The sequence below is a fragment of the Triturus cristatus genome, chromosome 3_2, assembly GCF_964204655.1.
Source record: "Triturus cristatus chromosome 3_2, aTriCri1.1, whole genome shotgun sequence".
Lineage (NCBI taxonomy): Eukaryota > Metazoa > Chordata > Amphibia > Caudata > Salamandridae > Triturus > Triturus cristatus.
Window position 1 is genome coordinate 1,030,628,088 of NC_140584.1, and position 26,346 is coordinate 1,030,654,433.

At 43.9% G+C, this 26,346-nt stretch overlaps 1 protein-coding gene and 1 long non-coding RNA gene across 2 annotated transcripts in view; one reads left to right on the forward strand and one right to left on the reverse strand.

Annotated features, from left to right (window-relative positions):
• LOC146859041 (uncharacterized) overlaps positions 1-8,153 on the reverse strand; it is a 33,549-nt gene extending 25,396 nt beyond the window's left edge. Inside the window, exon 1 of the long non-coding RNA XR_014979729.1 lies at positions 8,122-8,153. This is a non-coding gene — a long non-coding RNA (uncharacterized LOC146859041). The remainder of the gene's footprint in view (positions 1-8,121) is intronic.
• An 82-nt stretch (positions 8,154-8,235) lies between these two features.
• VPS37D (VPS37D subunit of ESCRT-I) overlaps positions 8,236-26,346 on the forward strand; it is a 139,315-nt gene continuing 121,204 nt past the window's right edge. The window contains exon 1 of the mRNA XM_085649672.1: positions 8,236-8,504. Coding sequence (XP_085505798.1) covers positions 8,274-8,504 — 231 coding nt within the window. The 5' untranslated portion in view covers positions 8,236-8,273. The remainder of the gene's footprint in view (positions 8,505-26,346) is intronic.

Genomic DNA, 26,346 nt, shown 5'->3' on the forward strand with positions numbered 1-26,346 from the left:
CATGCTGGAAGTTTGAATTGTGCCTTTTGTAACTACAGCCCTATGGATCAAACCTGCTTCAACGGGACTAAAGAGTGGACTCCCTGCAAGCTACATGTTATCAAAGTGCACCTGGACCATCACCATCAAGAATGCCCAGCCTAGAGTACTACCAGTGGATTTGTAAGGGTTTCGTTCAAGTGGATTGTGGGAATTGAAGCACTGGGTTGCACTCCTGTGGGAGTTGATTCCAGTAGCTGGGAGGGATAGGCTCCTGACCCTGAGGGAAGAGGATGCAGAATCACACCAGCAGATAGAGCCATGCTTAGTTGAGAAATATGGTTTAACCCCAGGGCAGTACAGGTGAAGTTCAGAGACCCCCAGAAAGTGAGTACAAAGTCATGGGTAGACTTTTTGGACATCTCACAAAAGGCACTGGAAGGCTGGATTGTTGGTATCAATGTTGACATATATTAAGGATTGTATAATTTGTTTGAGAGAACACATTTTGACTCATTGTGCTGAAGAGAAGTTACGCCAGGACCTAGTGGACTCAAAGCTCTCTAGTCCTAGAGATCTGGTCACGGCAGCTGATGAGTGGATGAGAACCCGGATTACCACACAGCACCAGGGGGGTTACCAGAAGAAATGAGGAAAGGTCCCTCTCCAGGGGAAAGCCCAAGGAAAAGAAGGTCAAAAACAAAAAGGAGTCCTTCAAAGACCCACAAAAACCTGAACAAGGAGGGGGGGGGGTCCCGAGCCAACCCAAATTCAAAAGGAGGGGGTAGCAGGGAACGAATAGTAGGTTCTTTGATCCCTCAAAGATGGGTAAGTCCTATGACTGTAACCAGCCAGGGCACAAAAAGAGAGTTGCTGTCTGCACCAACAAGCTCACCCTTAAGGCTAAGAAGCCACCCCCAGGGATTGCCAGAGTAAGTGTGGGTATGAAGACTGGTGCACCAGATGGGGCTAGGAAGGTGGTAGACGCAAGTTTAGTGTCCCTGGTTGGGGTGAATATTGAGAACTTTGCTGCCTTACCTTCCAATATGTGTAAGTACAGGCAATGGCCTAAAGTTAATGGGGGCTAAGGTGGAGGCTATCAAAGACACAGGGGCTAGTGCAACTACGGTCCTGGACAAGCTGGTGCCTCAGGAGAAGTTGCTCCCTGGTGAGTTTCACCAGGTTACCTATGTTAACAGTACTACCAAACTCCATCCTATGGCAGATTTGGAGTGGGGAGGTGTGACAGGCTCCTTGGAGGTAGCTGTGTCTCCTTTGCTCCCAGTCCAGTTTCCACTGGGCAATGATCCTGAAGCATCTAGGTGGTCAGAAGTGGGGAGTGGTCTCCAAATGTAAATACTGGAGCTCCCTGAGAGGCCATGTGCTGTGACTAGATCACAGACTATCCGGAAGGGAACGGCTGGACTCTCATACCCTGGAATAAAGAGACAAGAATCCAAGGACAAATGTACTGGGCTTGGTGAACCAGCCCAGGGAACTCCAGAGGTGCAGGAAGAATCTAACCCTGATGGGGAGGATCTGGCCTATGAGGGAGCTACTCCATTCCTGCCAGAGGTGTTAGATTTGGCAGAACTGACAGGAGCAGGAGGATCCTTCAGAGAGGCGTTCAGTAAGGGACAGAGAGACTGTCCCATCCTTGAGAGCTTGAGGCAGATTGCTTCCAAGCAAGAGGAAGGGGACAACAGTGGGTTTCACAGAATATACTGGGAAGATCGCCAGTTTTTTTTGTTTTTTTTTTTTACAGAGGCCAGAAACCTCAAAAAGGGGGCCACTAGGACGGTGGTGGTGCCCCAGAAGTACAGAGAGTTCAACCTACCCTTGGGTCATGATATCCCCTTGGCAGGACATTTGGGACAGACCAAGACATGGAACCAGTTGGTGAACCATTTCTACTGGTCCCACATGTCTGAAAAGGTAAACGAGTTTTGCAGCTCCTGTGTCTCCTGTCAAGAAAAAGGCTCCCCTAACACCACTGCCAGTGGTTGGAGTTCCTTTTGAAATGGTGGGGGTGGACATTGTTGGTCCCCCGGACCCATCCACTGCATCAGGGAAAAGGTACATCTTGGTGGTAGTGGACCATGCCACTAGGTACCCTGAAGCAATCCCTCTAAAAACCATAGATGATCCTGCAGTGGTTAAATCACTGCTTGGTGTGATCACCAGAGTAGTTTTCCAAAAGAGATGGGGTCAGATAGGGGCACAAACTTTCTGTACAACTATTTGACTGCTTTGTGAGATTAGCGTGGTGTCAACTGCTCCCTATTACCCACAAACAAATATTCTTGTGGAGAGGTTTAACAAGACCCTGAAGTGCATGATCAATAGATTGTCTGAGAAACTCAGGAGAAGGGATGCTCTCCTCCCATGCCTATTGTTTGCCCATGCCTATTGTTTGCCCACAGGGAGGTTCCAAAGAAAGGGGTTGTTTTCAGTCCCTTTGAATTGTTGTTTGGACACTCTGTGAGGGGGCATTGTGTCTGCTGAGAGAGTCTTTGGAGAAGACTTTCAAATAGGCAAATAACAATATGCTTCATTATGTGCTAGGCCTGAGATCAGGAATGGCAGAGTACATTTATAAGGCAAGCGGAAAACTGGATATTAGCCAGGGGCTCATGAAGCACAGGTATGATCAAAAGGCTACTATGCTGAAGTATATTCCAGGACAGTTGTTGTGGGTGTTGGAGTCCATGGCTCCCGTGATCCTCCATGATAAATGTAGTGAGCGCTATATATTCTACGAAAAGAAGGGTGAAGTCACCTATCTGGTGGACTTGGCACCCCCAGGAATCCTCATAGGGTCCTACATGTGAACAGCCTGAAACCCCACCATGACAGGGCAGATATGCCCATGTTCTGGTCACTGATGAAGGAGTGGAGGAGAAAACTGAACCAGTGCCTGACCTCTCTAATGGTGAGCAAGATGGGTCAGTGGGGGGAGTGATACTCTCACCCAAATTGACAGACCAGCAGCACAGAGACTGCAAGCAGGTGCTGGGGCAGTTTGCTGGCCTGTTCTCTTTGACCCCAGGCATCACTGAGTGGTGTGTGCACCACACTGACACTGGTGACAGCCTATCTGTCAAACATAAACTGTAAAGTTTGTCTGACCATGTCAGAGCCAGAACTAAGGCTGAGGTAGCTAAGATGCTGGAGTTGGGGGTAATTGAACTGTCTGAAAGTCCATGGGCCTGTCCAGTAGTGCTGGTGCCCAAACCTAACACCCAGGGGGGACCAAAAAAGTTAAGGATCTGTGTGGACTACAGAAGACTGAATGCAGTCACAAAGACTGATGCTCACCCTATACCTAGAGCCAATGAGCTCATTGACAGGTTAGGGGCTGTTAAGTACATGAGTTCTTTTGATTTGCCTTCAAGCTACTGGCAGATTGCCCTCACAGATGGAGCATAGGAGAGGTCAGCATTCTCCACACCAGAGGCACATTATTTGTTCAAGGTAATGCCCTTTGGCTTAAAGAATGGACCTGCCACTTTCTAAAGGTTGCTGAACAGGGTCTCGTCTGGTTTAGAGCAGTTCAGTGCAGCTTATCTGGATGATATAGTTCTACCTAGGGGGATCACCTAAGTCGCCTTGGGGAAGTGCTTCAGGCCATGCAGCAGGCAGGCCTGACTATTAAGGCAAGTAAGTGCCAGATAGGGCAGAGTTCTATGGTGTACCTGGGTCACCTGGTAGGTGGAGACCATGTACAGCCACACTGGCCAGGTTTCAAATATTGTAGATTGGACAGCTCCTGTCACCCAGACCCAGATCAGGGCATTCCTTGGACTGACTGAGTACTACAGAAGGTTTGTTCAAAATCACGTGACCATTGTGGGACCCCTAACAGAACTGACTTCTAAGAAGAGGCCCAAAAAGAAGAGTGTACCCCACAGTGTCTGAAGGCTTTTGACACTCTGAAAGCTGCTATGTGTTCAGCACCAGTGCTGCTAGCCCCTGGCTACACACATTCAAGTTTGGTTCAGACAAATGCTTCAGAGCAAGGTATTGGGGCAGTATTGTTACGGTATTGTTTAAATAAAGAAGTCCTTGATCAGCCAGTTGCCTTTATTATCTTCCCAGAGAGCAGAGTTGGAGTGCCATTGAAAGAGACGCTTTTGCTGTGGTGTGGTACCTGAAAAAGCTGACACCATATTTGCTTGGCACTCACTTTCGTGTTCAAACTGACCTCAGGCTTCACAGATGGCTCATGCAGATGAGTGGGGAGAATCCCTAGCTGTAAAGGCGGTCCATTTCGCCACAGGGAATGGACTTTACAGTCGAACACAGACCAGTGGTTGCCCATGCAAATGGAATTTCCAGGTTTTTTCACTTAGCTGATGAGGACTACCAGGGTGTAGGTTAGTAACCCTTCACCTTTCGTTTTAGGGGGGACTATGTTGCAAAGCCATCCTTTGTCCTGGGCACACCACATTTTTTGCCGACAGGTACTGGTGGTAAAGTACTGACTGTTCTTGGGCTCTGACTAACCAGGCCCAGTGCTATGCTAAAAAGACACTTAGAATACAGTGAGAACCCCTACATACACTTGGGTATACTATGGGTTAGGGCAACCATATGATCGGCATGACCCCCTGTATAAGGTCATGGTACAGGATAGGGCAGGGGGATCAAAACTACCTTTAAGTCCCTAGTATATCATAGTGCATGGCACTTGAAAGGACAGTAACCCTTTCTGCCCTTTGTATGTGTGCACTGTTGAGGCCTGAAGTCAATTTAAAAGTAGCCCTGTGTTGCAGATCTGCTGCTTAAAACTTAAGGAAGGAGGATCCATGCTGGAAGTTTGATTTGCACCAACTAGGCCCTGCACTCTGACTGCGCCTGCTGCACAATCTGGAACTACAGCCCTATGGATTAAACCTGCTTCAAAAGGACTAAAGGTGAACTCCCTCCAAGCTACAGGTTAACAAAGCGCACCTGGACCTTCACCATCAAGAATGCCCAGCCTGGAGTACTACCACGGATTTGTAAGGGCTTCGTCCAAGTGGATTGTGGGAATTGAAGTCCCAAACTTTCCAGGACCATCTTGGAGCCTCCATATCCATGAAGTAAGTTGTAGACACTTTGGACGAAGTTCCAGAAGTTTGAAGAACTTTGGAAAAAAGCTCCATAAGTGGACCGACTCAAGCTGGCTAGCCAAGCCAGCAACCCTAAACTGCGAGCCGGCCTGCCGTCCAGGTTCGACCTGCTGAAAAGCTCCCAAGGTCCAACTTCGAGAGTTTGACCGGGAGCTGGTAAAAACCCAAGCCAGCAAACCCTCACCGAATCCGGCCTGTTGATGAGCATCGAGGGACCCCTGCAAGAAAAAGCTCTGAAAAAGTTTGTAAGTAGAAAAGGTACCCAGGACCAGCCGCGAGAGTCAAGCTGCCCACCTTCAACCGCAAGCCAGCCTGGACCTCTGGCTGGGCCGGCTGGAAAGCTCTGGAGGTCGGAGCTCAACAACTTTGACTGGGAGGTTTTCGCAAGTTAAGCCACCAAATGCTCACTGAATCTGGACTGGCTCAGAGCTTTGGGGGACCCCGGGAAGAGAAGCTCCAGAAAAGTCAGAAGGTAAAAACTTTGACCGAGACCTACTGTGAGGGGTAGCCGCGCAGGGCTCCATCGCGGTTAGCCTGAAACTTTGACTGTGTCCCGGTCAAGTGCGACCAGATGTGCCAATAGACGCTATAGGTGTCTATGTGCTATCTAAAGCTGAATCTTTAAAAACGGATATCTCCGGTTCCCTACATTAGATTTTTTTTATTTTGGTGTCATTTTAAAGATGAAAAATATATTTCCTATTTTTATAAAATGATGTTGGATTTTAATTATGTGTGGTGTCTTAATGATTTACTGAATTGGTGTTTATAAATGCTTTACCTACCTGTCTTTAAAATTAAGCCTATCTCCTCGATAAGCCTATCTCCTCGAAGCCAAGCTATCAAGGGTTGAGCATGGCAATAATTTTCTAAGACCTATTCTGAGCCCTACGTGGTGTTAGAGGACTTATTGCCAGTGTAGATGCATATTTACCACTACTAATAATTCACTTTCCAACAGCGGGATTTACCCATCTTAGAGCTTATGGAAATCTTTTGTATAGCTGAAGATAATGTTGGTTTTAGTAGGAGATCTGAGACAGTGATAAGCAGTAATGACAGCATTTTTCTTACTTAGCTTTTCACCCATTAAGTGAACAAATATATGAACACCCAGCACTTTAAAAACAAGCATTTGCAATGCAATAGGTCTCGCATTTGCAAGAGTTTAAGCTATTGACATTGTAAATTACAACGCCTTTTATTGCTCCGTTTTGCTAATTAACACATAAAAAAGGCATGGTCATTGACAATGCCAATAGTTCAAACTCTTGTAAATGCAAGACATATTCAAAGAAGCGGCCGCCATTGTCCTGGGCTGCACGGAAAGTGAAGGTGCGCATGGCGCGCTGAATGCTGCAGGAAAGCATGTTGTGCCTGCAGTAGGAGAAACTCAATAAAGAAAATAGTGCTTACAGACTTAAAAAGCCATACCATGTAACAACCGATGTAAAAAAGTGCCATTCCTCATGGGAGGTTACAAATGTAGACAATGGGGTACCAAGGAGGGACTAACAAGTCTATTAAAGAATCAGAAGCCAGCATTTAAAAGGACAATGACATAAACCAATAACAAATATGGCTAGAGAGTGGGAGGGGCTTCGATTCCATACTGCAATACAACATACCACAGCGAACGCGCTGCCTGGGATCGGACTAAAAATAGAGATTTGTTACTACCTAAAATGATATGGCTTATAATTAAATTAGAAATTGGCAGAGATCCGAGATACAAGTGTCCACAGTGGTGATGCTTACGAGTTTGGATCAAAAGATTTTTTTTAAAGCAACTGTGAATGTTCATGTATGCACATTACTTCAGTTACAGTTCAACTATGAAGTGCCAAAAGAGCCACTGGGTTCTGCAGCCTTACACTCAATATCTGAATTGTAAGACCAGTTAAATTATTTATTTAGGGGTTTCATTTGGCACCTCAAGTAGCTGTGGTCATTTCAGAGGGCTACGATACAAATATACAGAATAAATAGGATGACAAAAATAAAGTTAAGAGTCCAACTGGTCCTAAGAATAACACTTACAGTTTAGGTAGGGGGCTCCCAATTTCCTTCCCTATTAATTATATTTTTGCTTTCGCCGCCTTAAAACTTCCTAAATATAGCAAATATGGTCTCCCATTTTTCCCTCTGATCTCACTTATAGCCAATTTTGACACGTATGCTCGTTCTAGGTCGCATTCTTCTATCGCCATCCTTAAATGGGTAATTGTCTAATGAAAGGCTCTGCTGAATAATCACTTTAAAGTTCAGAAACGTCAACAGACCAGATTTCAAAGACGTAACCTTGGAAGTGTTCATCGTTTATTTTGTAACTCTCAATACAAATCACGTTGTTTAATACATTGCATGGAATAATTGCCTCTTTCTCCATTAAACGAGAAACAGCTCGCGCCATGAAAAGTTCTCACTTAACCTAGTTCACTTCGTCACCTCATTTCAACAGAAAGCCCACCCCGCTATTTGTTTATAAGTTCGCTCTCGTAAACATGTTTGCAGCTCAGGGTCGCTGGCAGGTGGTTACCCCCACCGCGTACACAGCCCTAAGCTTGAACAATACTTTACTGGCCCGTGTTTTGGGGATTCACCTTTGATTGGATGAGATGTTACTAGGCTGTGTACCAGCCTAAGGTGCCCGGCCATTCAGAGCACTGAAACAAAAAAAGGACGAGCGTGGGAACAGGCGCTCTTTCGTCAACTGTAAGAAAACAAAACGGACATCTTCAAATGTTTTGGATATAATAAAAGTTAGCCGAATAAATTGCACCTTGTTAGAACTAAAAGGACTCAAAACTTTCAACTTATACGTTTGACTAAAAAAATAGAGATGAAACGAGTACGTCCACGCCTAATTTACAGATAAAAATAATAAAACACTGTTCAGGTAAAATCGAGAACATTTATTTCAAAGTAATGTTTAGTAGAATATGTTGAAAAATATCGGAGTTACAATAGAAACCCATGCTTTAATTAAGACATTACAATCATTAAGCCAGCACAACGTTAGACTTACACAATTCCAAGGTGGCGGGAAACGCATTGCGTGATGAAAGACCCGTTTAAAAAAAGATGTTGCTCTTAAATATACGGTGGCTCGTAAGGGGAGGACTCAGACAGAAAACGAGCTCCCTCTACTGGCCCTCCAGCATTCAACAAACGCCTCGGATGGCTCCTGTGCGCGGCACGGGCTCCCCCTGGTGGCTGGCTGCGGCTCTGCAGTCAGGCTGGACCCGGCCCCCTGTACACAGAGAGATGCTCCCGCAGCCGCAGCTCCCGCGGCCCCCCGAGCCCGGGCCGCCCCCCGGGGGCAGCCTGGGAACCCTGAGCAATGCCCAGCTCCGGGAACTGCTGGGAGACGAGCGGAGGTTGCAGAGAATCGTGCGGCTTAGCGGGCAGGTGAGGGGGAGGGGCGCAGGGGAGGCGGGCAGCTAAGAGGGGGCAGCAGGGTAAGCTAGGATGGGGCATAGAAGGAGGACAAGAGAGGGGTCTGGAGAGAGCTTGTGGGGACACGAGAAGAAGCTAGTGCATGGCAGTAGGGGGCAGATGGAAGAAGAGAAGAGGGCCATATGAGCTGGGCAGAAGAGGAAACCAGGGGCAGGGGGGACGGGATTGGAATGCAGCCAGGAGGAGCTTGGGGGCAGACACAGGTGGGGTAGGAGAAGGGCAATAGGGGTAAGGGTGGGCAGAACGCCGAGAGTGGGTCAACAGAGTAGAGGCGGGAGAGGTTGTTAAGAGGGGGCAAGAGATGATCCTTAGTAGGAAGCATAGGATGAGCAACAGAAGGGCCTACTTGCTGAGGAGCGTGAGTGGGGCAAGAGAATGCACATGAGCAACAGGCTTCATGTGCGCAGTAGGGGGCAGGAGATGAGCCTTAGCCAGAGGAAGTAGTAGAGGCAACATGGGGGCCTAGAAAGGGGAGAGATACGATGTTGCACAAGTGGATGTAGAGAAAGGGAGAGAGAGAAAGGGAAGGCCATGGAAAGGGGCAGAACCTACTTATACGAGAGAGAAATGGGGTTTTGAGAGAACACGTGGAGAGCATAGGACGGAAGCACGGGACTAGGGCAACAGGTGGTAGGTCGCTTGTAAGGAGAGGGCACAGGACAGGGGAGATAATGAGTTGTGGTTTTGTAAACAGGAGGGAATTTGTGATATGGCGTTGTATCGGGGCAACGAAACCATTTTTGTTCAGATGTAAATGTATATAGATTTCTTACAGGCAACATCTGTCCTGATGTTTGAATGCAACCCTATTACAGCACAGTTATGCAGCGTATGTCATGTTGTGTGAATATGGCCTTATTACAACACAGCTTGGGTTCTTGAATAGGGGTGTGTTTGAATATACATACTGTACAACTCCGAGGGGACCTCGTGTATTCTAGGAAAGTGAATGTTCCCAGCCGCTCCCATTCAGCTGGGTGTATATAACCATCTTTCAGCACAGGCAGAATGCATCTGGCTGAGAATGCAACTCTTTTACAGCACAACCAGGCAGCTTCCATCCAATTGTTTTTGAATATTACTCGTTTAATTGTGCAAGCAGGTAACATTCATCAACGTGTGTGTATAACTGTATTACAGTACATACTGTAAAATTAATCAACGTGTAACTGTATTATAGTACATACTGTAAAATTCAGTACGTGAATGTAAGTATGACAGCTTTGGCAACATAATTTGTGGAAATATAGTATATATTACAGGGCAGGCTTTCTGGTTTGTGTCTGTTAATTTATTACAGCACAAGCAGGCAACTTAAATCCCGGATATATTAATTCTGAAACATCACAGGCTGGCCATACTATTCTGGTAAATTAACATGACAAAAGTACCTAAAAGGCATGTAGCACCTGTTGTAGCACGGGAATATATGACTATATTACAGCACTGGAATGCGAACTTCCATCCAATTTCCATGAACATGTTTATGTAGTAGAACAGTGGACAGCATCTGTCTTAGCGGGTTTCACTGTAACTTTGTTACAACACAGGAAGCAACTATCCTGCTATGTCAATAAAACTGTATTCGTGGACCATCAATCAGCCTTTATCAAGGTGTATTTAAATATATCTGTGCCACAGAACAGTCGCACTACTCGTGGAGTATGAATATTGCTGAACATAAAAATGTCTTTCCTAGTGGGTAGAAATATAACTACAATACAGCACAGATGCTAATCTAAGGTATATGTTCGAATATAATGACACTACAGCACTGACGTGTCAATTAAATGTGTGTTAATATTTAGTTCTTCACAGTTTTTGTAATACTGAATGGTACTTTTCGGATTCCTCAGAGCACTCTAGGCAGATCATAGCGAGAGTAACATTGACAAAAGGTAGCCAATGCTGCATAAGGTTCATTCGGGCATTAAGACGTTTGGGAGGCCTGACTGCGATGTCTAGCGGAAGTTCTCTTTTTATATCACAGATGTGTTTTTGGAAAGTTGGTCAATATACAAAGATCATCTGTGGCCTTGCCCTTTCTTCTTTTAGTATGCAAGTAGGTAAGGCTGGTCTTCAGTGACTCGTTGACATATGAGTTGGGTTGTTAATTACGCTCGATGTAGAGGTGTGTGTGTGCCTTACCTAGATAATTTTAAGATGGGCCCATAGACAATATGTACTAAGGGAGTCTTTATCACTGTGAAATCCGAGGATTTCCACTTTAACTTTTAGGTACTGTGGGAAAAATAACCCGAGTCTCAAGTGACTGTCCTCCAAAACTCTTTTGTTTGGTTGTGCAGATGCAAAGGACGATCACGACAAGTGACTTTAGACGACCTGCAAGACTGGAAGCCCTTGGTTAGGTAACTCAGGAGTAGCATTGCAAATACTGATAAACTATCCACTGCACTTTTAACTGTGTTCTTTTTCAGTTTGGAAGTAAGTGGAAGTTCTTCTGGTTGTCTGAATGTAATACTGTCCGAGTGACAAAGAGAAAAATCTCAGTGTTTTTTGAGAGTGCCTTAACTGGGAGCCCCAGGTAGATGCTTTAGTGAAAGTAGGACATTGGGTTAATGAGGTTGAAGTAAGTTTACAAAGTTGTTTATAGGAGCTGGAAGACCATTTCCACCAGGCTAAGAAGCTAAAACACATTTTTTATTTCTTTTACTTGAGATGTGAACAGATGTCTCTGTTGAACAGCATCGGTTTGCCAAGGTTTTGTACAGACACCTGAAGGGGTCCCATTACGAACTGTCAGTTAAGGGGACTCTGTGTTGGATCAATTGGGCCCACAAACAGATTTCTGTATTTGCACCACTACTGCTGAGGACGTTTTAATGCATGTAGGCTTGGTTGTGCGATAGGCTCCCAGTGTGGCTCCCAGATCGATAGTCTAGGCTGAAACTGAACTGGGTCTCACTATCACACACATAATAGGCAATGATGTAGGCTTTAATGTTGTGAACCAGTGTGGACATTTAGCAGATAAAGAGGGTTGATAAGAGGATCCTTGAGGCCTTGCATAATTGGTGCTGCTAGTTTTGTGGAGGATTGCATTCAAGGATGGCGGGTGTGTTTTACAAAAAAAGTTCACTTAGTTGGGCCTGTCTTTTTGAGTGTGATGGCTTTTACTAAACATCCTTCAGAATGCATAGTTGAATATTTCAAAGGTCACTGACAGATCCAGTAATGAGCACTCAAGTGTGGCCCTATCACGGTCTGTCATGAGCTCTTCCCTATAATACAGGAAGGCGGCATTCATTCTAGTGTATTACTAGGACTATTTTACCTTACTAACTGGAAGAATCCTTTCAGATTTGTGAGAGTAGTACTACAATAAAGGGAAGACTGGCAGCAACAATTTTTGGTTTGTTGTTCTATATTACAAAACAGAAAATCATTCCTTTTGTGTGAACACCTTTTAACATCATAGATGGCAATCGTCAATCCTGTTGTGCAAATGGTGATATTACATCAAACACACATATTGATGGGAGGAATGCTTGCAGTTAGTCTAACCTCTGGCAATCACTCGTGGTACCGTTCCAACCCATCATTTTTGGAATGTTGGGAGTTTTGTAAAGCAGCTGGTTACTCCATTCAAAGTGTCCCCACGCTAAATTCCAACTAAAAAGGCCTCAAGAAACCTACCCAATACTATCAGATTTGTCTGAAAAACCAGTTAAGTGTTTTCCAAAACAGGAGTTCAGATGGCTCCATTCTCGGGCCGAGAGGGAGTGAATTCATAGCTTAGCGGGCAGGAAGCTAACCTCCCATGTGTGCTCTGTTTAATTTTTGAGATCACAGTCAATGCAGTCCCTGGGGATCTAAGACACCTATTAGAGTGATAGGGTTTAGTCAAGGAGAATGGGTAATTAGGACCTTTCTGATTCAGGATTTTATGGCAGAAACAGAGTGCTTTGAAAGATACTCTTTCCTTAATAGGAAGCCAATTGAGCTTTAACAGAGCTGTGCCAGCGGAAGAGTATCTAGGAACATTCAGAAGGGTCCGAGCAGCAGCATTTTGCACCCTTTGGAGCATTCTCAGCTTGCCCCGGTCTATGGTCTTCCTTGCAGATTCAGGGAGGAGCCCCAAGATCTTGCAGAGTTTCTTTAAAATGCCAAAACAGGCCCTGATGACAGCAGAAATCTGGCTACTGAAGGACAGGGTGGAATCAAACAAGAAGCCAAGGTTCTTTTATCCTTGGTTTAGGAATAGGTGTCGGACCCAATTCAATAGGCCAGCAGGCAGTGGACCATATTCAGAGTTGTTTCCCTACCACCAAGGCTTCAGTTTTTCCAGCGTTAAGTCAGCTGGTGTTCAGCCATATCCACCAGACATGCCTTAAAATTAACTGCTGCAATGCATTCATCCTGTGCTAGTGTAATCAGCAGGGCGTCATCAGCATATGACACTGTCTTAACGCCATGTTGCTCAGTCATCTTAGCCAGGGGGCGCGTGTACAGGTTGAGAAGAGTAGGATTCAGAGCCCAGCCCGAGGCACTCGCTGCTGCAGAGGGAGGATCTCAGAGGTACATGGCTGCTAGAGCACCTGGAAGGTGTGATTTTGGATGAAATCAACAATCCAACCAAAGGTACGGTTCCCAGTACCGTGCTTCCACAGCCGTTCCAATAACAGACCGTGCGACAATGTGTCAAAGGCCACACTCTGGTCCAACATAACCAGGACAGCTGTCTAGCCCTCATCGGTAATAAGTCTGAGACTCAGAAGCCAGCAAGAGTGCGGATTCAGTGCTCAAATGTGGGCTGAAACTGGACGGAGTCTCAGGAAGGAGGTGTCACCATTATTCACAGACAGACCAGATAAATTCCACAAATGGTGCTGATATATACTGCAACACTGCTTCATAATTACAATAACAAATTAATTTCCATAGGAGGAGCCTATTCTTTAGAGTGTGATACCTTTTAGTCCTCTGACCCAATGCACATCAAATATTTTTATTTTGGACACCCTATATATATCTGTTTATCTGTCTCTTAATTAATCAATCAATCAATCATTGGGACCTCCTTAATAGGTCCCAATGAAGGAGTTTCCAAAGACTGTCTACCAGCACAGAGAATGCTCTACTGCCCATTCGAAATTTCTTGAATTTGGAAACCTTCACAAGGTAGGCATTAGCAGAACGTTAAGATCTAGGTGGATTGTAATGTTGTAGTTTGTGTTGAAGCAGACAAGGCCTGGCAAGATGGAAAGTTCTATGCACAATCCAAAGTGATTTAAACTTGACCCTTTAGAGGTGCCTAGCACTGGAGATCCTTACCCCTGTCGCTTCTCGGCAGAGCCAGGTTTAAAAAAAAAAAATGATATCCTTACCTAACTTCCTTTATGCCCTACACAACACACCCTATCCAGTCTCTATATCCTTCTTCAAAGCAATTGAGGACAAGGTTCGGACGCTACTCTGGGATGGGGGCGCAGCGAGAATAGCAATAAATAACCTAATGAGGGGAAGGTATGATTGAGGGATTGCCCTGCCCGACATCCAGAAATACTACTGGGCGGTGCAACTAACAACCATAAACCACTGGGTTTTTCTCTCTACGGAAGAGTCTTCATTCTGAATGGATAGACAGACCATGCAGCCAGGGGGGATACCCAAGGGCCATATATGATGGAACCGGGCACACAAACATCAGGGCCCAACAGCTGTAATAATGAACCTCTGGCACCAGCAACATAAGCACTTGGCTGGAGGGATGAGATAACACAGGCCATCCCCTTCTGGAATACTGCATAACTGGGTACACTAGACAAACAACCGGGGTTTGATAAATGTGACCTCATCGCCCTCTTTGGAGTAGATCTCTGGATGCAGGGAGGGTTGACTCCCTTCAGTGTGCTGCAACACGAGTACCAGCTGGCACCCTCTGAAACTTACCGCTTCCTACAGATACGTCATACACTCCAAGCGACACTGCTGAGGGGTGCGGAACTCCTTGAGTCGTCTCCCCTGGAGGATAGATTACTGGACGAACATATACCCGCACATACCAAAAACAAATTAAAAACTCATGAGATGCCTTGCAACATTTGAGGGAGCAGTGGGCGTGTGACCTGGAGGACGATGAATGGTCTGAAGCCAAGGCATCCCTAAAGGAGGTGGCCATAAAGGTGGCTCTCTGATTAGTGCAGCCAAAAATTCTCCACCGGGTCCTTTGGCAGAGTAGAGACTAAATTCCATATTGAAGATGTCACAAAACATGGCCCGCCACAGTTCAAAAGACGGGACCTCCTGCTGTATCCAGAAGGAAGCTATAGATATCCGTGCCACAGCCGTGGCTATGAATATTAGATAGCAAAATGTGTACATTGCATCCCTTGGCGCAGCTGCTCCCCAATCCCTAACAGCATCATAGAAGTTGCAATTTTACTAGGTACTCCAGTGATCTCTGACAAAAACCTTTCTATAGATCCTACCAGAGGAGTCAAATTGGAACATAAATAGAATATCTGCATTATCTGCACCACACCGAAAACATTTCCCATCATTATGACTCCCCCATTTCATCATCTTAGCAGGAGTTTGGTACAGGTTAAATGTTTTATAATGCTGGGTTTTTTAATTGGCAGCCAGCAGAATTCTCCCGGCAATATCAATCGATTTTCTCTAAAGAAACCGACTGATTTCCCAGCCAGCTTCCCCATTTAGACGTATACTTCTCTAAGTCGTCCGATCTTGCAGCTAACAATATTTTATACAGACAACCAATGTTTTCCTGATGCCTAATAGCTTCTACAATCCTATATGATGTCAACCTGATTGGGTGTTTGCCTAAATAGTCCCTTATCAGTAACATTTTTTAAATTGGGATTTGGATAATTGATATTTATCCGCCAAGCCTGAAAATGAAAAGCAGACCCCGTCAGCCTGATAAAAATCACCAATTCCAATAATTCCTTTCGACCTCCAACTAGCTGCCACATAGTCCCGGAAGATCGAAGGTAATAATCCTACTGTGGGGGTAGGTGTATATCGGAAGACTCCAAGAATCTGTAAGTTCTTTCGAACTATATTCCAAGCTTTAAAAACTGCTCCCAAAACTTTAAAGTGGGCTCTCTTATAGTTGCTACAGTCAATTCTCTTAAAGAGACAGTTATTCACCTCCGAGCCCAAAACCATCTAATAGATTTAAGGGGCCTCGGCCACATTATTCACTTCCTGTCCTGTCGGTAATATGCGTATGTTGACGAAATGCACGCATAATAATAGAGAGCAAAGTCGGGGCCTGACCACCCATCTCTCTCCCTCTCTCGCTCTCTCGCTCTCTCGCTCTCTCGCTCTCTCGCTCTCTCGCTCTCTCGCTCTCTCCATAAATCGAGCGGCTCTGCATGGTTTCCCTGAGGCCCATATATATCTGGCACACAGTGATTGCAAATGTTGAAGTTGTCCAGAGGTTACTTCCAGGGGGACTGCCCTAAAAAAATACATTACCATAGGCAAGATATTCATTTTAAGTACATTAGCTCTGCCAACCAAGGAAAGGTGCAAGTTCTCCCACCTCTCAAGTGCTAGCTTCACTTTACCTATAATATCACTCCAGTTAACATCGACAATCTCTTTTACAGAGTCCCGAATCTTAATGCCCAAATATATGGCTTCACTAACTACTCTAGGGTCATTACCCAAAATTTGGCTTGTACATAAAATTTGGGTTTTAAATGTATTGAGTTTGTAACCTGAAACCGTGCCAAACTCCTGTGCCAGCTGCTCGATTTCAGGTACAGCCTTACCCGGAGTAGATGTTACAATCGCGATATCATCGGTGTACGCCAAGACACACAAATGATCCTGCCGAACAGTAAAGGGTACAATCTGGTTGCTCCGCTCTAACATAGTTATAAACAGATTAATATAAAGCGCAAACAAAAGGGGGGAGCAGGGTCATCCCTGTCGTGTACCTCTGGAAATCTGAATTGACTCAGAACAAAACTCCATTGAACATATTTTGGATGTAGGTGATCGATATAGGGCCTGAAGAGCCTCAATGTATCCCTGACCAAACCCCATTTGCTGTAAGCACCCCCAGAGGAAGTCCCACGAAACATGGTCGAATGCTTTTTCAGCATCAAGGAGGATCAATCCTAGACTCTACCTGTGCTATGTCAAACAGGGTCACTACTCTGCTGATATGATTTACAGTTCCCCTTCCCGGTATAAAACCGTGCTGCCCTAGAGAGACCAGAGGGGTATGACTTTCGCCAACCGAGTTGCAAGAATGTTTGCATAAACTTTACCATCACAGTTGGTAAGAGAAATTGGACGGTAGGACCCTGGTAAATCAGATGGTTTACATTTCTTTTTAAATATAATGATGCTAGCCTTGTCCCAGGATCGCGGAGCCTAATCAATTTGTGCTGCTTGGGAAAACCGCAAGCATATCAGTTTTAAGATCTTGAAAAAAAAGTCTTATAAATTTCCAGCGGGAGTTTGTCTGGGCCTTCGGCTTTGCTAGTCGCCAAGCTGTTAATGAGCTGCTCTAATTCATCCAGAGAAATAGGGCTATCCAGCATCTCAACTTCCACCTGATCCAATTTTTCCCACAATGAAGATGGAAGCCCTAAATCCGTAGGATGTTGCCCAATATCTTGCCCTGTATACAATTCTGTATAAAAGTCGAAGAAGACCATAAGAATTTCATGAGGGTCATAAACTGTGTCCACTGAGGCATTTTTCACGGCAGTAATTCTTTGTCCAGCCTCCTTCACACGTAGCTTCTGAGCTAAACATCGCCCAGTGGCCTCCCATATTCATAACAATTTTTTTTATAAGTTTGATATTTTAAAGCAATTTCTTTACTCCATATCAAATTTATTTTAGCTTTACATCTAGCCAGGTTGGTTTGCAAAGCTACAATATTATTACCAGATGCTATCCCACTTGCCAGGTTCTCTTCATCTATTTTAAGTTTGTTATAGAACTCCTGCACTGGCAGTTTGGCCTGTTTTTGCCTATATAATCCATAACTCATAACTTCTCCTCTAAAGCCAGCCTTGAATGTGTCCCAGACAACCCCCCCCATTCCATAGAATGTCGATTGATTTAAAAAAAACTTTTATCCAAACCTTCATAAGCTCGAGAAAAGCGTTCTAGCAAAAGTAAAGCCTCTTGGGACTACACATGTACCAAGTGCCGGGATGTCTAATTGTACCGGTGCATGGTCCGATGTGATCCTTGGATAAACACGTATTTTTAATCCTGCAAATAATAAAGGGGATACAAAAAAATAGTCAAGTCGTACTAGCTTATTATGTGGGTAAGAGTAAAATGAATACCCTGGGTCTTGCAAATGTAATATTGCTCGAGACGTCCATCGAGCCATGATCAGCCAACAAGTGGTATAAGGCCCTAAAAACTCTAGGCTTCCTACCTTTATAGTTCTGGCCACAGGATTGGAAATCTGTATGGCTCAAATTGATATTAAAATCGCCATAGAGCAATAACGGAGCTGGCCATAAAGCAAGCTCCCTGTTTAAGTATTCAAGAACGGGGCCTCATCGAGATTGGAGCCATATACAGTGCATAGGGTAAACTTGACAAGTTCTAAACTGTACCTTCAATAAAAAGATTTATATAAACAAGGATGCTTGTTTCCGGTCCAGGGAGTACCTGGCTTGGCAGTTCGGTCTGTACTGTTCCCACAAGGAACAGGGTCAAACTGGGGTGGTGTGGTGAGCAAAAGAATGATGGATTAAACCCAGATCCTTGTGACTGGGGGTGAATGTTTGCATTGTCCAGCAATTGTTTCTTTTGCATAAGGCAGGAGGGTAAGGGGCATAGGGAATGAGTGACATTGAGGGGGAATTGCTATATATATAAATATGCCAGTGTATTGTTTATTGTTCTAAACTGTAACGTTAATAAAAAAAATTATATAAAAAAAATTGTACCGGCTACTGGGCATCTGATGTAGAGGAGTAACTTGGGATAGAGAGTGCAAGTTTTGCTGCATCAGCCCTCATATGGTGCAGGTGTTGGAAAAGATAACCAGGCACACATAACAACTGTGCATTGCCGTAATCTAGTCTCCTCAGAATAATGTTATGCACCTCTAAATGGCGAAAATGATGTTGCAGTAAAGGTGTTTTTTTGGGGGATGTGCCCTCATTAGGCCAAAACAGATAGAGTAGAATTTGTTGACATGACCGGAGAGTGAGAGATCACTGTTCATATAGACTCACAGATTCCTAATGGAAGTTGTGGTAAGCGGAACTGAATTATCCTCAGGCAGTCAGAAGTCCACAGGCAAAGCTGTCTCTGAGAAACCGCTCATTACCTCAGGTTTTTCTCCATTTAATTTGAGAGTTGGCATTCAGCCAGTGCGTGATGCCACATATTCATTCATGAAATGAAGACATTGGAGATTGTGCAGTGTAACTCGGTGTGAGAATTAGTTATGTATTTTCTGCATAATTTACAAACTTTATGCCATGAGATAAATTTAACTAGGCCAATGGTCTTAAATACACGTTTACTAATCTCGGGCTAAGGGAAGAACTCTAAGGGACTCCCTGCTCAATAACTCTGAAGTAGTAGCAAATTGGAATAAGGTGAATTGCTTGCACCCTTCTTTGTCTCCAAGAATGATGCCAGCCACTGCAGAGCTTTTCCTTGAAGTCCTGTCTCTGTCATTGTTGACTGTGTCGCAGGTAGTAGACGGGTCTAGTAGTACTAAGGCTACCTGATGGCCCTTGTCCAGCCGCCATTCGCAGATCAACCAGTGCGTGAGCTAGGCTGCTTCAGTGCCATAACAAGAACAGTACCCAAATTTGGCCTTTTCATTTCGGGAGTGCTCCGCCAGAATTCTGGAGAATCTCTTATCTACATAGCTTGGCAAGATTTTGCTAGGGAAGGGCAAAAGGGAGATATGTCTATAATAACTGAGCACAGACAGATCAGCGGTAGTCTTCTTTAAGAGGGGTAGTTTTATAGACTTTTCCAATCTGGGGGCACCGTGACCGCCTCCAGAGAATGACTGCAGCTAGCTGCCAGAGATGAAACCAGGTAATCGGATAGCAGTTTCCATGACCTGGGAGGTAATGGTTCCAGCGGAGAGCCAGATGAGATGGAGTTTGCAATATTAAGAAGATTGCTTACTGATAGCTGACCTAGATCATCCAGAAGTGCTTGGGAGGTGTATGCAGTTAAGGGGATCAAACCATCTTCTGATGCTAGGGAAGGAGTAATCACTGAATGTGGCGAGCTTGGTTGAGAAGTGAGACATGAGAATATCTTTAATCTTATTCTTAAAGAGAGAGAAGAGAAGTTAGCAACTGAGGAATATGCACCATCATGCTCAGTTTTTTAACTTCATATTTGTTTTTAACTGTGGCAATAGAGACTTTGACACAGACCGGTTCTACCAACCCAAATTTTCTAAGAGGTCTGAGGGCATCAGGAGCCTTGGATTACAAAAATGACATGCCACTGAAATGGGTGGTCAGTTGAGTAAAAGAGCACACTTTTGTTTGTTAGACATTGTTTTGATTGGCATCTGTTGATATTTTGCTTACTTGCCTGGAATCTTGTTAGTTGTGTGGATGATTGGACTCTTCATATGTGTAAGGGAATTGTTATGGTGGCCTACATGCTCCTAAGGCCTATCCCTCTTTCTCTGGACATACGGAATGTCATTTCTTTTACAGGAGGGAACTGAAGCTCCTTTGTAAAGTGTAAAGGATTATTTCAAATTATGAAGCTGAACTGAAAAGTTACCTAGACACTGGTCTTGTCTCTCTGTTTTGAGTGTGAGCATGCAACGCACAGTGGGAGTAGGGACACACTTGTAACTATTTTCCTAGGTTCCATGGTATCCCTCTTGATCGTCTTTGAATGTGTGTTCGATGGCAGGGATTTCCCGGGGTGGGGGAGTTAAGAGGGTTGTGGCTTGAATTGGGACATCATTTTTGTATATATGGACTTTCTTGAAAGAGAGCCCTAAAAAGTAGTGCAACTGATCTGTTTCCTTGTATGGGATTTAGTGGAGAGTTTTTTTTTTAATAGGAAGGGAGACCCTTCTTCTGGTTTATAATGCAAAGGGCCTTGAAATCTACAGTTTAAACAAAGACACACGTGGAGCATACTTTCTCTTCTCCTGTTGATTGCCAAGCCACATTCATCTTTTTGATATTTCTTTCTTTATTTAGCATATTTCTATAGCGCACACCCAAGGTACAGATGCGCTTTACAGGTTAACAATGAACGCAACAGAATGTCTTGTACAGAACTCATAATTTGTTGATGTAACTCATAAGTAGTTAGAATATCAACAAGATTAGGTACTGGAAAGAAGAGTAAGGTCAGGAGAAGATTTAATGGGGAAGAGGTGTTAGCGGAAAGGAGGGAGAAGTAGGGGGTAGCTGAAGCAGAATAGGCAAGGAGAGAGCAGAGTAGAGGATGGTGTATGGTCTATACAGATTTCCAGCGGTTCAGATATGGAGGAGGGGGTTGTAGTTAATATAGCAAGAAATGTGGGGATTACTGTGTCGGATATAGCTTTAACAGGTGAGTTTTTAGCAGGCTTCAGAATGTGAGGAGGTTAGCTGCAGTTCTGATATCCATAGGTAGGGAATTTCAGAAGAAAGACGCTCCTTCTGAGAAGGAATGCTGTTGAGCCTTAGGATCAGAAGAGGGGTGTTTCCATGAAAACATTTTCTCTGCTTCTCAAGATCCTCAAACTACACGATGTCTTGATGACCTTTATATAAAATAGGATGGGTTTTTGCAAGGATTGCTTTAAATGCTAGGCATCCCAGTTTGAATTTGAGTGTTGCCCCTCTAGGGGGCGGGCCAGTGCAGATCCACAAGTATTGGAGAGATGTTGTTGAATTTCTTGATTGAATGTGTAGTCGGGCAGCATGTAAGACCGGTTTTAGAGGAGTACAAGGCAGATTGTGATGCTCCTGCTAGACCAACATTGCCACAGTCCAATCTAGATAGTATAAGAGCATGGTCGACTGTTTTTAGGTCGTCTAGTTTTAGAATTTGTTCTGGTTTCTTTATCATATGAAGTTAGCAATTAGCTGTTTTTAGAAATGGTTTTAATAATGTGGTGGACCATGGTTAATGAAGAGTCTAGTGTTCTTCCCAGTGAGCAGACCAATGATGCCAGAGTAGGGGTTAAGTCAGGCAGATCGATTTGCTGTAGCAGTCCCAAGTTTACATTTTTCATTTACTTTGAGAGAGAATAGATTGATTTCATCTTATTTTATGTTTATGGTTGAGAGTGAGAAAAATTATTACCATCCAAGTTTGGATAATGAGTACGATTTTTCTTAAGGTGAGGATCTTGTTTAGGGTTCAGGTTTTCAACTAAATTTGGGTGTTGTCAGAATATTAGTGAATAGCGATGTTTGCAGATTTTGGTAAGTGGTTCTACATAGAGATTGAAGAGTATTGGAGGGTCAGATGGATCTTTGAGGCACTCCATATATGGTAGGGGCTCTATCAGAGATACTTTTGTTGGTCTTTACACTTTGAGAGTGCTTGGAGAGGAAGGAGGCAATTCATTTGCAGACTGTTTCTCTGAATCTGAAGCAATATTAGAGTAGGTTAAGTAGTCTTGAGTGATCGATTGTGTCAAAAGCTGCTGTTCAGTCCAGTGAAACAAGGAGGCAAGATTTACTTTCCTCCAGTATATGGTAGATGTCGTCCAGTACTTTCAAAGAAGCCATTTCATTCCCGTGACTAATTCAGAATCCAGATTGGTGGACTACTAGTAGGCTTTTATTACTGATGAAATCGGCGAGTTGAAGGCAGACTTATTTCTCAATTATGTCATCAAGTCATAGAAGGTCTAACCCTGTTGTTGTAACTGTTGTTTAGTGATTCATTCCAACTGCTGCCTCAGAGGCATCTTTTGGTTTTTAGCAGTTTGTGTGGTAATTTTTGTTTTAGATGCCTGTGAGATAACCACCAGTACTAAGGACTACACCTGGATTGTTTCATATGGATCCAAACTTTGAAATAATCAAAGTGGATTGTTGCAGAATTGGACAATATAGATGTTTTGTAGACATCCCACATACATTAGAATTCTTCTCAACACTTGTAATGTCAAACTAGCCTTGATGACTTTTTGGCGTTTCATCGAGCTGACCGTTTTACTGCTCAGTGAGCATTGCATTATTGTCACAGAGTGAACATCCTGTGTTTTTGTGGTAATCGTTTACCTTTGAAAATGGAGACCCATGCATAGTACCGAAACTGCTCTCATAGCGGTCACGGACTATGTCCGATGGTCTCAGGATGATACTGTATGCACTGTTATTGCTGCTTGGTTTGTTGGCAGCTTTCGACATGGTATCTCGTCTTGGATTGCTCCAGAGACTAGAGGAGATAGGTATTTGCGGCACAGCTCTGCAATGGTTCATGAGCATCCTATCACAGAGAACCCTGACCATCAATCTAGGTCCGTTTAGAATTCTCATCTTAGAGCTCAACAAGGGGGTGCCTTTAGGCTCATCTCTTAGCCTCACATTATTTAACATCTTGTAGCATGCTTTGCTAAAACCATCAGAGCTTAAGGATTCACACCTCTCATATGCGGACGACACTCGACTTCTAATCTCTTTTGATAAAGACTGCCACAATATGAATGCTCGTTTTGTAAATGGGATGAAAGTTGTCTCAGCTTGGATGACAGAACTTTCTTCAACAAAATGCTAGCAAAACCGAGATCATGCTCTTCGGCAGAGCCCAACTGCTCTGGTGCCCGGATTGGTGGCCAACTGATTTAGGCGTAGCACCAAACCCCAAATCTACAGTAAAAATTCTGGGTGTAGGCTTGGACCATACTCCAACTAGGAAAGATCAGGTACTGGCTACCACTGGCACCTGCTTTCATCTGATGAGACTATTGCACAGAGATTTTCTTCTACTTCCACTCTTGGTTGTGTAAAACCTTAGCCAGACTTCAAGTAGTCCAAAATAAAGGGGTCCGCCTTATTCAAAATTTACTGGACTTATCAGCCTTCACCCCCCACCCCCGTCAATTTACGTTCGCTTCATTGGCTTCCTATGAGCATTAGAATCATTTTCAAGATCTGCTGTATAGTCCATAAAACACTGAATGGCAAAGGTCCAAGTTACCTGGCTCAGAAGCTTATTTCTTACCAGCAGGCAGACCTTTAAAATCCTCTGTCAAAGCTTTTCTTACTATTCCCTGAATTAAAAAAATATGCTCCAGTGGTAGAGCTTTCTTTTACTCGGTCACCTACTACCGAAATAAGCTACCAACTCACTTATGGAAAAGCACAAACCACCTGCATTTCAGAAAACTTCTCAAGACCGAGCAATTCCCATGCTAGTTCTGCCTTGCTCATAGTCACTCTGGCACTGAGATACCCCTCCTGGGGTGATTCATGTACATTACAAGTAATATTAACATAACTGTTATAAATATTTGTAAAAATTAATCTAAGACAATAGGCTTGAAGAAAATCTGGAAAGGAGATAAAGGGTCAAAATAAGCGAGTAGGAATCTATGTAGTAGCAACAAGCAAATGGTCATTAGCTTTCTTAATGGAAAGGTGCTGTTGAAACGGAAGGGCTCTTCAGCTTCTTGCTAAATGTTGGATAATCTGTGTTCAGTGGAGGTAGACAGGAAGACTATATGCAAAAACAGCCATTCGTCTGCCACTGTTCTTGGATTTTGTGATGGTTTCCTGAGTAAATTTAGGGAAGCAGGGTAGGCAATACACCTGATAATGTCAGCTAAGATAGATTGGTGCTTTTGTTTCCCATAGTTAACGGTGGGCGATGCAGAGAGTCTTACATTTGGTGTGTGCTGATATCACATTTATAAAACTTACCTGTACCTAATTTACCATTGCAAACACCCAAAGCCCCTTTTTCATCCAAAAAAGTATGTTGAATGAATGAGTAAATAATTTATAAAGCAGGTGGCTATCATAAAGACATCCTGGAGCTGCCTAAGGTGTGCATGGGGGAATAAGAGACTAATTACCATGGCTGGAATAACCAGGTTTACAGTGGTTTTGGAGGATCTCTTAATTAGGGGATGCTTGAATTTTAAGTGGGAGGGCGTTCGTTAGTTTAAGGGCCCTGTAGGAAACCCAAGCAAACAAATCATACTGTAGGCACTACAAGCAACAATTGATTAGAGGATCTGAGAGACCTTGCAGGGTGATGAGCTCGGACTATATCCCTCCAGTACAGAGGGCCTCTGTTATGAAAAGCCCTTAAAGTTATCAGAAGACATTAAAAGGGAATTAGTGGCTGGACTGTAAGCCAATGTTGGTTTCTCAGGTGTGCCGAGATGGATTCCTGTCTGGGGAGATTTAGGAGCAGCCTGGCAGGAGCATTCTGGATCACTTGCAGGCGATTAAGAAGGTAGTCTGGAAGACCCAAATGCAAATACTGGCATAATCCAAATGAGCAGAAATCAAAGAATGTACGTTAGTATTCCTAGTGACTTCATTAACTAGCCCAATAAATTATTTTAGGCTTATTAAAAGGGCAAAACAGTCGCATGTGACTGCCTTTACCTGTAGAGCAAATTACAACTTGTTATAGAATTTGACTCAGAGATTCCTTACCTTCTCCACTGGAGTGGGGGGCAAGAGGCAAATTCCGGAGGTCACTAGGCACTGGATCAAATTGAAGCAGAGATCAAAAGAGCAATGCGTCTAGTTTTAAACAGCGCTCTTTGTCCAGTCAGCCACTCTCATGAGACAAGATTATATAGAGTTCTGTAATTCACAGATGACTTCCAAGACAGAATAATAGTTGTGTATCATCAGTATCTAATACCACCTTAAATCCAACGTTTAACAATGTGGGACTTCGCTCCGAACTCTGTGACACATCTTGTTACAATAGCTTGGAGAGGACATGAAAGGAGGCAGATGGACAGATTTATTACGGGTCAGATAAAAAAGATTTTAGCCAGAGTTGGGCGACCCACAAATGCCACTGTTTGCTAAATGCTGTAGTGAAATCTGATGTGAAATAGTGTCAGAAGCGGCAAGAGAAATAATACACTACATGGCCCTGATCTAGGCCTAACATTCTAAATTCAATAAATTCGAGCAGTGCTAATTCATTGCTATGGGAAAGGCCTGAAACCAGACTGCAAACCATGCAAAAGATTATTGGACTCAGGATAGCACTGTATCTGGGCATTAACTATTTTCTACAGCATTTTAGACCATGCTGGAAGGTTAGAGATGGGTCTAAAATTTGCTAAAATCTCAGGGGTCGCTGACTGCTTTTCCAATAAAGGAACCAATTTTGAGCATGTTTCCAGACCTTAGGCCCCAAGGCTTGTAATGGATGATTAAATTATTTAATCATCCGATTTAAAGTTTGCACAACCTTTGCTAAAACATTATAGGGCCCTTAATCTAAAGGCGATCCGGAGGTATACTCCAGAAAAGCAGGGGCCGAAGCTTCAAGCGTTATGCTATTAAATGTAGGTAGATCCGAGCCAGGTGGTCTACCATTCGTCAATGAAAAATCAGAATCAACAGACTAAGTTACATCTTCATTAAAATCGACTTGGATGTTTTCAATCTTCTCCTGGAACATGGAAGAAACTTTCGCATAGCTTTGCGGAAGGGGTTCTACCGCGTGTACAAGCTTTGGGTGCAAGAAAAGACTGAACTATTTTTGAGATCTCTTTAGGTGTGTTAGAAACTGATCTGGTCCGCAAAATAATCCACTTCTACCTGATGAATAGCATCATGATAGACCTTCAGAGCCATTTTATGTACCTCTTCATCTGTTGAATTAAAGAACA